Genomic DNA, 14,841 nt, shown 5'->3' with positions numbered 1-14,841 from the left:
AGAAAGAAAGAAAGAAAGAAAGAAAGAAAGAAAGAAAGAAAGAAAGAAAGAAAGAAAGAAAGAAAGAAAGAAAGAAAGAAAGAAAAAGAAAAAGAAAGAGCAGTGCTGGAAAGGCAGTGTGGGAGAACTTGGCTCTGCCAGCAACTTGGCTCTGGCTACTCTGGGTCTGGTAGTGCCATGCTTTCCTCACAGGGAATACAGCTGGCTCAGAAAACCTTCCCAAAAGAGTCAAGGAAACCACTTGTAAACAATTAAAACAAGTTTTCAGAATGCCTCCTTTCCCTACTGCCCCTGCACACACATCACCCTCCAAACCAGTGATTGTAACGCACTAAGTAATCTAAGAGCTCAGGTGGCATTTGGTACCACTGAAATTTTATCAGGTTGAACCTCAGGTAGAGATTACAGTAGGGCATTTGAGGGCAAAAAGCTTCACCTACAGCAGATTCAGAAAATTTGGGGTTTGCAATAGCTGGGAAGTGAGAGATAGGGACACTTCGGTGCACGTTCCACTCTGATTGCAAAACAGGCATCTTGAAATAAGGAATCTGCTTAACAAAGATTACTGGAAACTTTTTGAACCTAGAAAACAGTTGAGATACATGAACAAATGAAACTAAATACCCCTGGGAAATGCGCTTTTCACTCTTGCTTTTTATTTTTTCCAAAAATGGTTCCATTTCATAGAAATGTTTGTGATTTTGTGGAGGGGGATGGAAGTGAGACTGTTCTTCCTTGGCAATTTGCAACCATGTTTTATTCTCAGCAACTCTAATTACAATCAGCTGAGTTTGGGTTTGAGTTTACTTAAACATACAGCCCCATTTTTAATGACATTTGCCAGGTTTCCAGTACTGCAATACACAAATTTCTTCAAACGTTAAAATTTGCATTAAACACAGGCACAGTTTGAATTAGATGTTTCTGAGAGAAAAAAAAAAAAAGAGTCTTCTAGGGGTTTCACACACACAGAGAAACATCTAACAAATCTAAGTTTTATGATGCTTCCAGAACTATTGAGAAATAATGCTACTAGCACACTAAGCACAATGCTTCAACCAATAATAACAATCTTTGTGTTACAAAAGTTACAACCCAAAATACGGTGGGAAGAATGTTCTGAGCAGTATTCACATTACGTGCAGGTAATGTCTGCAATTGCAAAGCAACCTTGTATCTGTAAAGCTGCAGGAAACATGAAATTTTGAAGACAGTCACCTCCAGAGTCCAGGGAATCCCAGCCAAACTGTTGTTGACCATCAAGGGATATAGACTCCCCAATGACCTAGGCACTTTCAAAATATGCAAAAGGTCTTGAGATCTTCTTGATGGATCTTTTTATTTATGTAAAGACTCCCTGCACGTAACTCTAGATGTCCAACCAGTCAGGCCAAGACATTTCACTTGCCTACCTGTTCCAGGTACCTAAAACCAGGCTGTGCCACATTGCCTTGCCCCATGTCTTGCTCTGTGGTCTGGATGGAATATCACTAAAACCAGTGGAATCACAGAAAGTAAGAACTGATGCCAAAGTGTGGAAGGGGCAGTTATATCTAGCTGAGCTGCTCACAGTAACACTCCTACCCATCTGCATTGGTAGATGTTACTTGAGCCCTGTTATCAGGTATCTAAGAGGCTGCTGTACCATGTAACATGGGTGTCTCTTTGTCAATATCTGTCCCTAACAACTGGTAAAAAACGAGAAAATGGGAGGGAGTTGTCCCATGAGGGTCAATACCAAAGTAAAACCTTTCTGTAGGCTTGGTCCTCTGACAAGGCTCACAGATGTCTGAGACTCTCATCTGCAACACTGGTTATTTCAGCAACAGCCAAGAGCTGCATGCTTCAACAGGAAGCCCAAGGAACAAGTCAGACTGCTGTCTATCAGCTACACAGTTATTTTGTTTGAGCTGTTTTCCTGGGATAAACGTACATCGCCTCAACATCACAGTGTCCGTGGTTCACCAGGATTGCGTGCATGCGCAGCAAGGGGCATGGGCTGCTCTCAGCCAGGGTGTTTTTCCTTCTCTCCCTGTCTCTGTCTCATTTTGTTTAATTTTTAAACCCTGTTTGCTCACCTTGCTAGTCAAAAGGTCTTTATTATTCTTTTCAACGATGTGCAGGGCTAGTGCAAGTGGTTAAGAGAAGCAAGCTGTCCTCCTTCCCCAACATCAATACCCTCCTTGCCAACAATAATTATTCTACATGGGGAGTTTTTCTCTTATCTGCTGATGCATGTGAGGGGGGTGGTGATGTTGGTGATGGGATATGCCACCTCTTGATGTTTTGCGGATTTTCTTAAATGCCACGTTTTGATCTGTGAGATTAGGAAAAAGATTCTTTGCATTTGTCTGCAAATCTGCTGGCAGCTGCCCCTTCAGCATGTGGCCTGTGTCTGGCACACACCTTGCAGCCTAGTTTTTTTGCACAGTAACTGCATTTTTTCTACACCCATACCAAGCTTGAACTCTCAAAGACGTACTTCTTCTCCACCACCAAGCGAAGTTTTAACTTCTTATACAGAAATGCCTTTGCTTAGACTAGCCAAGTAAAAAGGACAGGAGCCCTCATACGGCTGCTCAGCAGAAAACATGCTCAGTAGCTCTGTCTATCTGCAATGTAACCTTGGAGTTGTGATTTGGTGCATTTAATGGCTCCAGCCATTGCCCAGAAGTGCTCAGAACACAAAAGATTAAGTAGCTGATGCTATTGGGAAGAAAGAGAGCTTGCTTTCCTTTCCCTTCTTCACTAGATATCTGTTTCCTTCCCTTAATCCGCGTGTTAGCTCCCTCAGGTGACTCAGAGATTTCCTTTAATACATCTCTAGCTTTGATGGGGAACTTGAAGAAACTCATGTAAAGGGCTTCCAATCCAGCCTTACTTGGCCCAGACTGGAAACCTTTATTAATGAACTTTATTTTACAAAATTCTGGGGGTCTTGGAAACCAAATTCAGTTTCTAAACTACTTTGCGAATAGGACTCAATGGGGAATTCAGTCCCATTTACCAGCTCAGCAGAAAACAATCCCCAGCCATTTTATTCTCTTACCACCCATGAAAATAATCAAGTGCCCTTATTCAACTTTACTCCCCCTTTTAAAAGGTTGACAGTCTCACCACTTCACCAACAGCACTGCCAGTTCAGCATTCCCCCTGGTAACAGGGCTGTCTCTTCAGAGAGTAAGCAGGATGACTAGATGCCTGACGGTAAAGACTCTAAGTTTCTCCCGAGATCTGGAAGGTTTCTGGGATATATAACACCTCTTATTCTCTTTGGTATATGAACTCTGCCTCAGCAACATTTTCTGTCATGGTTATTAAGTTTCTCTCTTATAATGGTGAGTTTTTCTTCAAGTGATCAATGATGGATTGAACAGGGAGGCTGCAGACAACATATAGAATAGCCTGCTTGCTTCACAGATGGCTGAAGCAAAACAGGAGTTTGTTGTGCTTATACATCTGTAGGGGTTTTGGAACCTGAACAGAAATCAAAACTCAGCCCTACCATGGGAAGCTTTGTGTCCGGTTGGGCACAATCCTGAATGTTTATAATGCCGATGATAGTGGTGATAATGGTGAAGTTCATGCTGACAGGTGGGGACTATGACAATTGTTCACCTTTATATGTGAAATGCCAGCACTATTGCTTTCCCCATTTATGTTACATACTGCTTTCTCTGGATATCATCCTCACAGACTGGTGCCTCACTCAGACCTCACTGGTAGATGGGACAGGGGTAGCAGGTGAACTCCTCTTTCTCCTGTTATTCATGAAGGGCTGTTGGGAAACCATTGGCTCATAATAAATGCCAGTTATGATTAACAGTGGGCTCCTGCTTCCTTGGTCTAACACTCAAACCAGGTAGCACTGGCAATTTCCTCTAGTAATTGCTGTCCCTTGGCAATTCTCTTTCCCTTCAGCACAATGTGCTTTGCTTTGATTTGGCTGTGGGGCAGAGATCCAAGGGAGAGTTTTGTTTTGTCTCTAATGGGGAGTGGTGGCACTGATTTCCTGCCTCTGTCCTATACCAAGAAAGGCTCCCCAACCCTCTCCCCACTGCATTTGGAAAGTAAATCTTGTTCATAGCATATCTGTAAGTAAATCCAAACTGATCCTCCTCTGGCTCTTGAATCCCTCCTCTGCTCTCTTAGTCCAAGGTTTGTGCATATAGGTTGGCTTGCCCTTGGGTAAATACAGCAGCTTCATATTTTCTAGCTGCTCTCAAGAGCAAAGGTCAAGAAAGCAAGGTGGGAAAGGCATAATAACATGTTTCTCTCACCTCCTTCACCACTATCAGAACATTTTGCAAGCACTTGCCTGTTACACAATAAGCCACTGACATCCACTGTGTCTGGTTTTTGTTTCCCCTCCCTCACCCCAAGTTCTCTCAGCTCATTAAAATCTTCAACTCGCTGGGTCCTGAGAAGTTCCCCCTCGTGGAGCAAACGTTCTTCCCAAGCCATAAGCAGATGGTGAGTAACTTTGCTGTCTTCTGATGCCAGTATGGAGATGGAAGAAGCAACAAATGTGAGTTGGGCACAAAAGATGGTGGTGGGAATGATGGGAAGAGTCTCAATTTTACTTACAGAGAAACACAAGCTAAAAAAGTTATAAGCAAAAGGCACCGCTTGGGAATCTCCTTTTCTGCCCAGCCCTTCCCCAGGTCATGTATGGACCCCTAATGAAGCGAACAATGAGAACAGGCTCAAAACTAGACCAGAAATCCACTGTAAAACCTAGTCAACAAAAAGCTCATCCCTTAGCGCAAGGCATCACTCTATTCAGATAAAGCAATTTTCCCCACTCCTGGAATTGCTTAAAATATGCTGATGATTTGGGACATGGTTCATAAGAGGTGTTTATTTCACCATGTCAGTTTGCTTGGTCTACCACGTGGTTGCCATGCATGAAACATTTATCAGCTTGAAGGTACTCAGAGTAACTTGGAGTTCTTGAAAGGGTTTTTTTCAGCTTCTAATGTTTTCTTTGCACGGTGGCTCTGAAGTCTAGTCTTTCTGTCAGCGACTAAACACTCAGTGCCCTGTGGGGCTGCTGGGCACTGTACCAAACTCTTAGGGCACCTTTCAAAGAGATCTGCGTAGGTGCCCTTAGTCCTAGAGAACATGGCAAAGAGAGGGGCTTTGTTTAAAACTGATCATGTCTCTTGTTTTCTCTGGTTAAAAGGAAGACTAGAACTTTGTGAATTTTTGCTCCTAACTTACATCCACAAGTTAGTGGCTCTTCACACCTGGCTGAGACTCTGTATGAACCATGACCCCTTATGTGAGCCACTGGCTGGCTGAGCTAATTTCCGAGGCTTGATTGTGAACTGAGGCAGAATTAGCAGCCTGAAGATGAGGGTTGTTGAGGTGTTAAACTAAGGCTCAGAAATATTAAACCCCCCTCTTTTCTCACACACTTATTGCAATACTGTGGGCCGACCACAATACACAACAGGGTGTAGGTACCTGACAGTGGACAGAGGCACCTGGTGGGAGCTTCAAAATTGCAAAGGAAATTACATTTAGTTTCTTGTGAAAAATCCCACCGGTGCTCGTTAGGTGCCCAAATACCTTGAAATGACAGTCCTTCACCTCTCTGTTCCCAAAACTCTGTTCCCTACCTGTGCTGTGTTGACTACAGCACTTCTGTACTTCACAGGCACATCATGGAGGTAAGTACAGTCATGACTGTAATGCAGTGGTGAGAGTTGTATTATCATTTAAGACATAAAGAAATGGATGGTCCTTAAACAATATGTGACGGTTTGTTGCACACTTTTAAGATAAATTAGTTGATAATACCTGTTGAATTTAATTCCTGATGATTTATGAAGAAAGATTTGTGACATATGTAATGCTTCAGGACAGTTGTGACTTTGTCTGACCATCACTTCAGGAATGCTATTTTTGGAAGGCTTGATAAAGGTGATCATTGCAAATAAGTTAGCTAGTATTTTTAGCAATATTTTCTTGTATGGAAATTTGATTTTCATTTCCTCAGACATAAATGTATTTGGTACCAGGATAGTAGTTTTGTTTAGCAGAACACTGATCTTAATTTCACTTTTTTGTCATCTTTATAACCAATCACCTACTTGGAGATGCTATTACTTACTTACAAAAGAGTACAGGAAGTCTTTTAAACTTTAGATAATCTCATACGAACACAAACACTACTGCTGACATGCAAGCTTGAGTAATCTGGTTTAAAACAGTTACTTTCCAACCATTTACAGAAGCAACAATCCACTTGGGCAAATTCAGGCCAGCCCTTTCCAGTTGGGGAGTCTGCCTCACAGAAGGAATCCAGACAACTTCTAAATATCTTTCTGGGTGCATCTTCACAGCATCCCGGGCTGTGAGAGCCTGAGCGGTCAAGTGCTTACACCAAGCAAGCTCCCTTGCAGTCACCACTCCACCAAATACCTGTGAAAAGTTGCTTCCCACTGTGCATCAGCTTCTCCATCTGTCTGACAGGAATGTAAAGATCCCCATTTCCCACTCTTTTTCTTCCCTTTCCTGGAGGCATTTTCAAGCTTTACCAGTTAGCACTCATAAAATACACTGTGGTCCTTTGATGGCTGATCCCCTGGAAGTGTTTATAACTAGTGTTATGGTTTTACCTCTCTGCAATGTGATATACTTCAAGCACTTCAGGTCTCACGTAAGAGATCCTCATCCTTCTACATCCAAAATTTTCCCAAGCTTACCCTCTAAACCTTTGGATTAAACACAGAACAGATTCAAAAACCCGTTTCATTCTTTCACACATGTAAAGAATAGAGATTTTCCTACAGTAAAAGTGGGATAAAGGAAATTTCTCACAGTAAGCCTATTTTTGTGAGCATTTCAGTTTAGCTGAAAATGCTTTTTCTGAAGCTTCTTTCCCAAGACAACAGGACAATTTTAACCAGCCTTAAACAGTAAGCCTAAAGAGAGGACACACGATTCTGACATTACACATCAAAAAAGATGAACCCCTCTTCCCTTTGTCATGGGCATGCACCTTTCAGGCCTCCCCCCAGTGATCAGTTTTCTGGAAACAAGAGCAACCTGGCAACTGTTCTTCCAAGGCCCTACTGGTGCTAGAGCCAGCCCTAGTGACTGCCTTGCTCTGTACTGACCTCCTATGGCCAGTTAACAACTGGGAGTCATTAACTTCAAAAGGGATTTTTCACCCCTTCTGGGCTTATGACCACAGTAACAGTTCTTAGAGAGACCAACGTCTTAAAAAGAGGGAGGGACTCATGGAGGAATCTTTGCCAAAGTGCAAGAATTGCCAGAGGTGGAATATCTGCTCTGGGACCAATAAAACAGGATCAAGAAAGGGAAGGAAATTAATAAATCCATTTGCAAATCCATTTGTGTACATTTGAAGTGGACAGAAACTAATGTAAGTGAAGCAGAGACAGAATGTCTGTGATAGAAATAAAACCACTTTACTGTTTAGAATAAAAGGACACTATAAAAAGTGAACATTATGCAACATTACCTTAAAAGACAATATACATTCACTGAATATAAAATTTATAAATAACATGGAGGAAAACTGTAAACAGTGCTAGAAAATTTAGCAACAAATACATTCCTTCTGGACAAGATTTTTCACACGGGTTTGGTTCCTTCCCCAAGTTTCCATAACTATCAGGAACAGCAGAGTGGCTCTATGAAGGAAGGACAGTGCCAGAGGGAAGGAGAAGCCAGTACAAGCAAAGCAGCAGCAAATGTTTAGTGGATTTTCACGTTTTTTTCTCAAGACCAGTAGCCCCAAAAGTCACTTATTCTAAAAACAGACAGATAATTTTTGCAGTTCCCTAAATTTTGTTATGCCCTTCTAAGCTAAAAAATACGTTCTGATTGAGCAGTACTTTCAGAGACATCTGGAAGAATGGAAACTTGTTCCCATGGAGGCCCTTACTTCAAATAGTCTTTACTGTAAAAAGCACAACAGTATGTTTCCCATCACTGTGAGGGAGCATTTCACTCTGACCAAGTATGAATGGGATACAGTGATATATTTAGGTTTTAGAATAGTCCTACCTAAAGGGTCATTAACTCTTCAAAACATGGGAAATTTAGACCTAAAATGGCAGTTTTGTCCCATACAGGGGAGGGGGAAGCCTCCCACAGGAGGACTTTATCCAAGTTACTCCATGCACAGATCTCCTGCTCTCTCCCCACTCCATTTTGGAAAAGGAAAATAGAATCCAATCTTTCTCAAACTTTCAATATATATTTTTGTAATTCTAAAGGGGAAAACACTGTCAAGAAATAAGGAAAAATATTTATAAATAAGAAAGTGAACAGCAACAGTGTAGAAATCAGCTATGCATTTTAAAAAGTACTGTTAATAATGTTGGTGTACCTAAAGCATGGTGGCAGGGAGTGTGTGTGTAATCCTGTACATGTCCAAAGGTCGTGCTCACATGAGCTGTGCCACTGACAGTTCTCTGACCTTAGGGTACTGGCTGAAGTGAGGAGCATGCCAGAGGTGACAGGAAGGTATTGGTGCTACTGCAAGACATTGTATGCTCCACACACTAAGGCATACTCTTCACACCTGCCTTCTCCCATCTCCATGCCTGGTGTTCCCACATATCACAAGGCCTGCTGTAATGAGGGAGTGAGTTTTGTCCACTGGCAGGCAGAAGTGACTTAGTAAGGCAGAATAAAGAAGAGCAGATAGAAAGGAAGAAGTCTTTGAGTCTGATTTAGAGCCTCTTCAATCCATGTAATGGCTTCTTCCCACTTCAAGAGTGCCTTTAGTCAGGTTCTTAATGCAAGCAACAAGCTGAAGCTTAGCCCAAGAAATATGTCCCTGATAGCACGCACAGAAACAAAATTAAGAAGCTTCCCAAAAGAAATGTATTTTCACTGGATTCTTCCCCCTCCTTTCACTTTGCACTTTGAAAAGCCTTAACAATTGTTTCTTTACACAGCAAGGGTAAAGATTTACCAAACCTCCACTCCTGCTGATCTACCTGTCTGCATCTCAAATATTTTACCGTCTGCAATATAAAGTGGGAATATGCTTCATTTTCTGGTAATGCATCTGCTGTTTTGTTTACAAAGCACATAGCTACACTATATCCTACTTAGGGACATAAGTCCTCATAGTATTAGAATGCAAATATTTTCACAATAATTTGAGTGCAATACTGTGATGTCTCAGCTAGCTAAATGAATCAGTGACAAGTAAAACATGCAGAGCTGCAGTTCAATGAAAATCCAAATCAACACTTCACTGCACTGAGGGGCACTTTCATTTAGCCTTCCAAAGCTGTGAAAAGTGGCTGCAGCTCAAAGAGACGTCAGCTTTGCTAAGTCGCCTTGATCTTGAGGTGGGCCATAACCAGCAGTGCCGACTCCACTCGACGCAAACAGGGAGGGCGGCTCCACGCTGTCCTCAGTGACCCTCACAGATTTTGTCAGCCACACTCAGCTCAAACAGAGCTTGCTCCGCTGGGCCCAAAGCCCAACTCCATATTTTGCCAAAAGGGACAACGTTCTGAACCACCACCTGATCCTGTGACGGGTGTCATGAAGCACCCTACTCTCCCTCTCATCTCCAACCCATAAATTAGGAGTAGTCACAGGGAAGAGGACTTCTGAGAAGTGTCCTAAGTCTGAATCACAGGAAAATCCAAGACTTTCAATGTGATTTGTGCTGCATTGCCACTCAGAGCTGCTGGGAAAAAAACCATAAACAGCAAACTCTGTGAAAATGCCCTTTAAAATTCATGGTAAAAATGAAGCTTTTTGCTGCAACAATTCATGTAGCAAATGGGGCATTTCAGAGAATGTACATCTGGCAGAGCTCTGTTAGCACGCAAGGAACATAAAAACACATCAGTGCCCATCTCAAACAACCTCTCTTTTCAATTTGGCAAAGAGGTTCCAAACAATTCTCCAGTAATTGAGGTCACTGACTGTAAAATGCTGTATTGCCCCAAGCTGGAATAACTGCAACTCTTTTCCTGCCAGTGGCAGCTCTGATTTCTAAGTGGAATGAATGGAAGATATATGGAAACTTAAGATAAATAATCATAATAATACAAAAATGAAGTTAAGCACAATCTTCTCCCTGCCCAAGCCCTCCCCATCAAAAACTGAGTCACCCATTTTGTCAGTACCCCTTCTTCACCATCGTTAAAACTTAAAATACTTTTATTTGATAAGAAAAATTATATTATAGTTTTCTTAATAAAAAACCAAAATAGAACGAAAAAAACTTCTCCAGTCAACAGCAAAGCACAAGACAGTAAGGCTCCTCCTCCCACATCACTGCAGGACATGGCATGAGCACATGCACAGGGCTATGCTTAACAGTGCCTAGAGGGAAACACAGCACTTAACACAGAAGGAACCCTCTGGCAGCTGAAATTTTACAATCCCAGACAACACTTATTAGGAGACCACTTTTTCTTGCCTAGCCCACACACACACTTCCTTTCACTATATAAACAAATGCAGCTAGTGTAGCTGCAGGGGAGGAACCATGGTGCAAGGAGGTACAGAGGAAACAATGACTGTAGCCACTACTGCAAATACACTGGAGCTTCAATACCTTAAAAGCAACTCACCGACTCGGAATGTCAATATTTCTGTCTTTAAAACACAATCAAACCATTCTTTTGTTTATAACACCAAAAAAATTCCACATCCTGTCAAAAATAGCTTATATCATTATGTGTATATACATCTTAGTTCAGCAAAACACTATTTTGGCAATACATTTTTTTTATAGTAAGAGTTCTAGCAAGTCTCCCCTTTCCCTCTTCCACGTGATTGATTTACAGTTGGTATTTTTGCATCTGTTTGGTTTAAGGTGTTCACAAGCTGGTTTTGCTGTTGAAGCTAAGCTGCAAAAATTTCAGGGGCCAATGCTGCTCAAAACAGGATGGCACAACACTTCATCTGCTCTGCTGTGGGTGGATTTACCTCCCTGAAAATAGGGGATGGGGCTTTTGTTTTTGAAAGAACAACAACAAAAAATACAAAATACTCTTTCTTTTGTTCCAGGGAAAACCAGAACTTCAAATGTGCTGTTGCACTCACACTGTGACTTAATTAGCTAGGACAATCAGTCAACAATGCTTTTACCAGACGATGTGGTCAGACACACCAGGTGAATTCTCCCACTGCTGGAGTCAATCACACTGTCAATCTCTCCCATAGAGGAGGATTTCTTTTGGATGTAATTTTTTCCAGAGTTTAGGCTGGGTTTCTTTTCATTTTGCTTCATTTGCCAATCTGATTAATGAAACCTGTTTCCCTTAAAATAGATTTGTCTATGTACTGTCAGCACTTAGTGCATGAGGAGGGGTGATGGGAAGCCAGCGCACAGAAGAATACATTGCCTAATTGGCATAGTTTTTAGATTTTTGTTTTCCTAAAAAAATAGAGATTATATTGCTACAGCTAATGATATAAGTAAGAGAGCAAGAGCTCCATCTTTTTCTTTTTTTTTTCTTTTTTTCCCTCCCATTTTTCCCTCTGGTGTGCAAAAGTAAGCTCCCAAATGTTGTCCGATCAAAATGAGTGGTATCAAAAAATGGAAAAGGTGACTACAAATTCAGTAAGGTAGCATAGACTTTTTTCTTTCTTTTCCATTTGTTTTTTTTCCTTTTCTTTTTAAGTGTTCGAAGTGCTAAAATTTGCATGAAAATAGGCACTAATTTCATTGTCATCATCATGATCTGGTAGGAGTTAGTGTCCAAAAGAAGATCAGCCACAAGTAAGGGAGAGGGGAGATAAGGAAATAGACAGCGTGCTCAGGGATCTGTGGCATTGATTATCGTTTTGTCTGGAGGCGCCCATCCTCTGTACCAGCTGCAGTAACCTTCCACCCTCTGGATGCAGGCATAGTGCTTTGCTTGATATCCTGAGTGGCCGAAGTTGGAGAGCATGTCTGTCCAAATACACTCATTCTTGGAGGTGGCAAAGCAGGGCAAATAGTAGCAAGGCCTAATCTGCAATTGGAAAGAGAAATCAGGTAAGGCTATATGTAAAAACAACATTATATAAAATGTCTTTTTAACAGAGACAAGTGATTCAAAATTCCACTCCCCCAAAACTTTGCTTACTAATCCAAAATTTAGCCTCAGTTCCGTAAGCACGTAAGCATGTGCTTAGCTTCACATACACAGCTAATCTGTAGTCAAAAGGGCTTTTCAGGTGCAGAAAAGTTGAGCTTATGTCTATGTTTTTGCAGGCCTGAGGCCATGTGCAAAAATCTTAGTACCAGTGCCAGGCTGTGAGGTTTTAAGCACTCAAAATGTTTACACAGGAAAAAAGCTGGACATACCTTGCCAAGCCTCTGGTACCTGATTTCATTCACCTGCAAATGATTCTGCATGGATTCTGAAAGCCTTCCCCAACCCCAATTAACTCCAACAGGGCATTAAAAAGGAATAGACTCTGCATTTTTATTTGATTGTCTCTTCTCTGGTCTCAACACTAAAACTGAGTTTTACATTTTCTCTGTAAAAATTGTCGTCCTCCATTTCTCTTCCTGGCTGTTCTCCAACACCATTGGGTATTACCAAGCCAGGGGAAACAGATGCCACCTAATCAAAGACACACATACCTTGCATCCACAGCCCAGGTGATAACGATGATTCAGTCCTTTACGCTGGGACAGAGTCAGCCGGTCCCATTTCTCATACCAGTTGCACAGGCCAGTGTAAACCTTCCCTTCATACACCCGGCCTTGAAAACAGAGACATGGTCACAAGTTAGCACTTCTCAGCTCAAGCACTTCTCTCGTTTCCCAAGGTTGCTAATGCTCTCAATATGCTTAGCTTCAGTCACTGCTCAGCAAATGCTTTCTTTTTATTAACTGGTTCAGGAATCTCTGGTCAGCAAGATAACAGCACCTCTGCAAGTCAGGAGTGTTGTGCCAGCTGTAAGCACTACCAGCAAAATGCAGGTTAGTAATGCTGTCAAGCTCCTCTTAACAACAAAGTGAATTGACATCTTCACTAGAAATAAGACTTGGCAACTGCCACACATCTCTATCTCCTTGCACCCCCATCTCAGCAGCCTGCATTTCTCCAGCTCATTCCAAAATTTCTGGCACGGCCAAGTAGCAAGGAGTTCCCTGTGACAGACATGCCAGCTCAGGTATAAATTGACAGCCATGGACTGTCATACAATATATTTGTCACAACATGCCTGGGTGTAAGATATGTTTTAGGAAAGAGGGAAATCTAGAGTGTGAAATGACTCTCAGCGTTGAAGAGTACTGAACACCAGAATACTGCTGGCCATCTTAACACTTGAGAAGTTGCATGCAGAGCTGCCTACACAGTCACTCATATCCTTAGCACATGTATGTGTAGAGCAGAAGAGGTTTTGCTAATGAAGAAGTACACTGCCCTTTACCTGTAATCAGATATTGGTACTTGTTGACCTCCAGCTTGACTCCGCAGAGACTCTCAGAGGCTTCTGTGTAGATGTACTGAACGTGTGGCATTATCTGGAAGCCCCTGTACATCTAGAGGAAGAATAAAAAACTTTAAATCATCTTAAGATGCCAACTTTCACTTAAGATTCTTTACAATCTACATTCCTAGACCAGGGTGGTAAGCAATAAGCTTCGTTTTGTACAAGGGTGAATGAATAATGGCACTAGCTGGACTCCTGGAAGTCTCCCCACCAGATCTGCCGGTAAAGCAGAAAAACCACCTGCTAATGAGCCATTGCAATTCTGCACAGGGACCACTTTTTCCCATTCATATTAGTTCCAGTGGCATTGAGTGAGCAAAGCGCCAACACTGCAAGCTCTGCCAACATCCTGAACTATTTTTTCCCTTATATAGCTCATAATTAGGGAGAAATAAAATTAGTTCAAGTTTGGAATCTTTATCCTCCGTGTGATTTAAACAATTTCTTCCAAACTAGGGGATTTTTCTTTTAAACAATTACCCTATTTTCCAGTGTTGCTGTTGTAAGAGTTTCAAACCTTTGGCGCTTGATCTAAGTCATCAAGCCAGACACCTCCTTCTCAAACGCCCAGCATATGCTACTCCTGCTGACCTCAGCAAAGACTTAATGTTTCTCTAACTAAATGAATGCAGACATAGAATTCTACATCACCTTCTAAAATTAGTCCTGTACTGATGGATACCATAAAGAAAATATCATGCATACATTAGTTCCTCCACACTCCTCCTCCTTTTCCATAATCTTTCTTACAGCTCAGTTAAATTGAAATAGGAACCCACAGATATACTGGCAGTTGGATTCAGTCAGAAATTAGCATGTGTCCCCATCTGACCTGACCTTACCACTGCAGCTTAGGGAAGCTCATGCCTACTTGTTTGTAGCATCACGAAGCCTTTGCATGGCAATGAAACAACTACTCCATGTCTACATTGGACCCAATAAAACATATCCTATTTTTGGAAAATAGAGGATGGTTTCCCTGAAAATTTCATCCTTAAAATTTGATTGTCCTTTCAAAGCACTCAGTCTCTCTTTTTTCCCCTCCAACTCTATGAATGGCCAATATTTAAAAGTTAAAGAAGAAAACAATAGAATTCAGAATTAGAATTTCATAGCATTTCCCAGTCTATCCTTTCCTCTGTGAGCTTTATTGATAGAGAGCACATTCACATTCAGTTTAGCAGTAAATATTAATGTGAGGCAAAAGAGGACCAAATAATCCCAAACAAGCCCAGAGCCATAGATCCTTGCTGCTGTGTCACCTAAGCTGTGGTATGCTTCTCCAGGCTGCATTCTATTTTTTGAAGTCCCCTATTATCCCAGGGTATTTGACCATTCCCCCACCTCCTTTAAAAACAACAAACTTTTTTCTTTCTGAGAGAACATCTG

General features: G+C 41.6%; 1 protein-coding gene across 1 annotated transcript in view; it reads left to right on the top strand.

The window, feature by feature from the left end:
• SYN3 (synapsin III) overlaps window positions 1-14,841 on the top strand; it is a 177,508-nt gene that overhangs the window by 40,959 nt on the left and 121,708 nt on the right. Inside the window, exon 6 of the mRNA XM_008924225.3 lies at window positions 4,384-4,473. Coding sequence (XP_008922473.3) covers window positions 4,384-4,473 — 90 coding nt within the window. The remainder of the gene's footprint in view (window positions 1-4,383; window positions 4,474-14,841) is intronic.

This window comes from Manacus vitellinus, unplaced genomic scaffold (genome assembly GCF_001715985.3).
Source record: "Manacus vitellinus isolate BGI_N305 unplaced genomic scaffold, ASM171598v3 scaffold_5_pilon, whole genome shotgun sequence".
NCBI lineage: Eukaryota > Metazoa > Chordata > Aves > Passeriformes > Pipridae > Manacus > Manacus vitellinus.
Note: the sequence above shows the minus strand (reverse complement) of the source record. Positions and strands in the feature narration are given on the sequence as shown.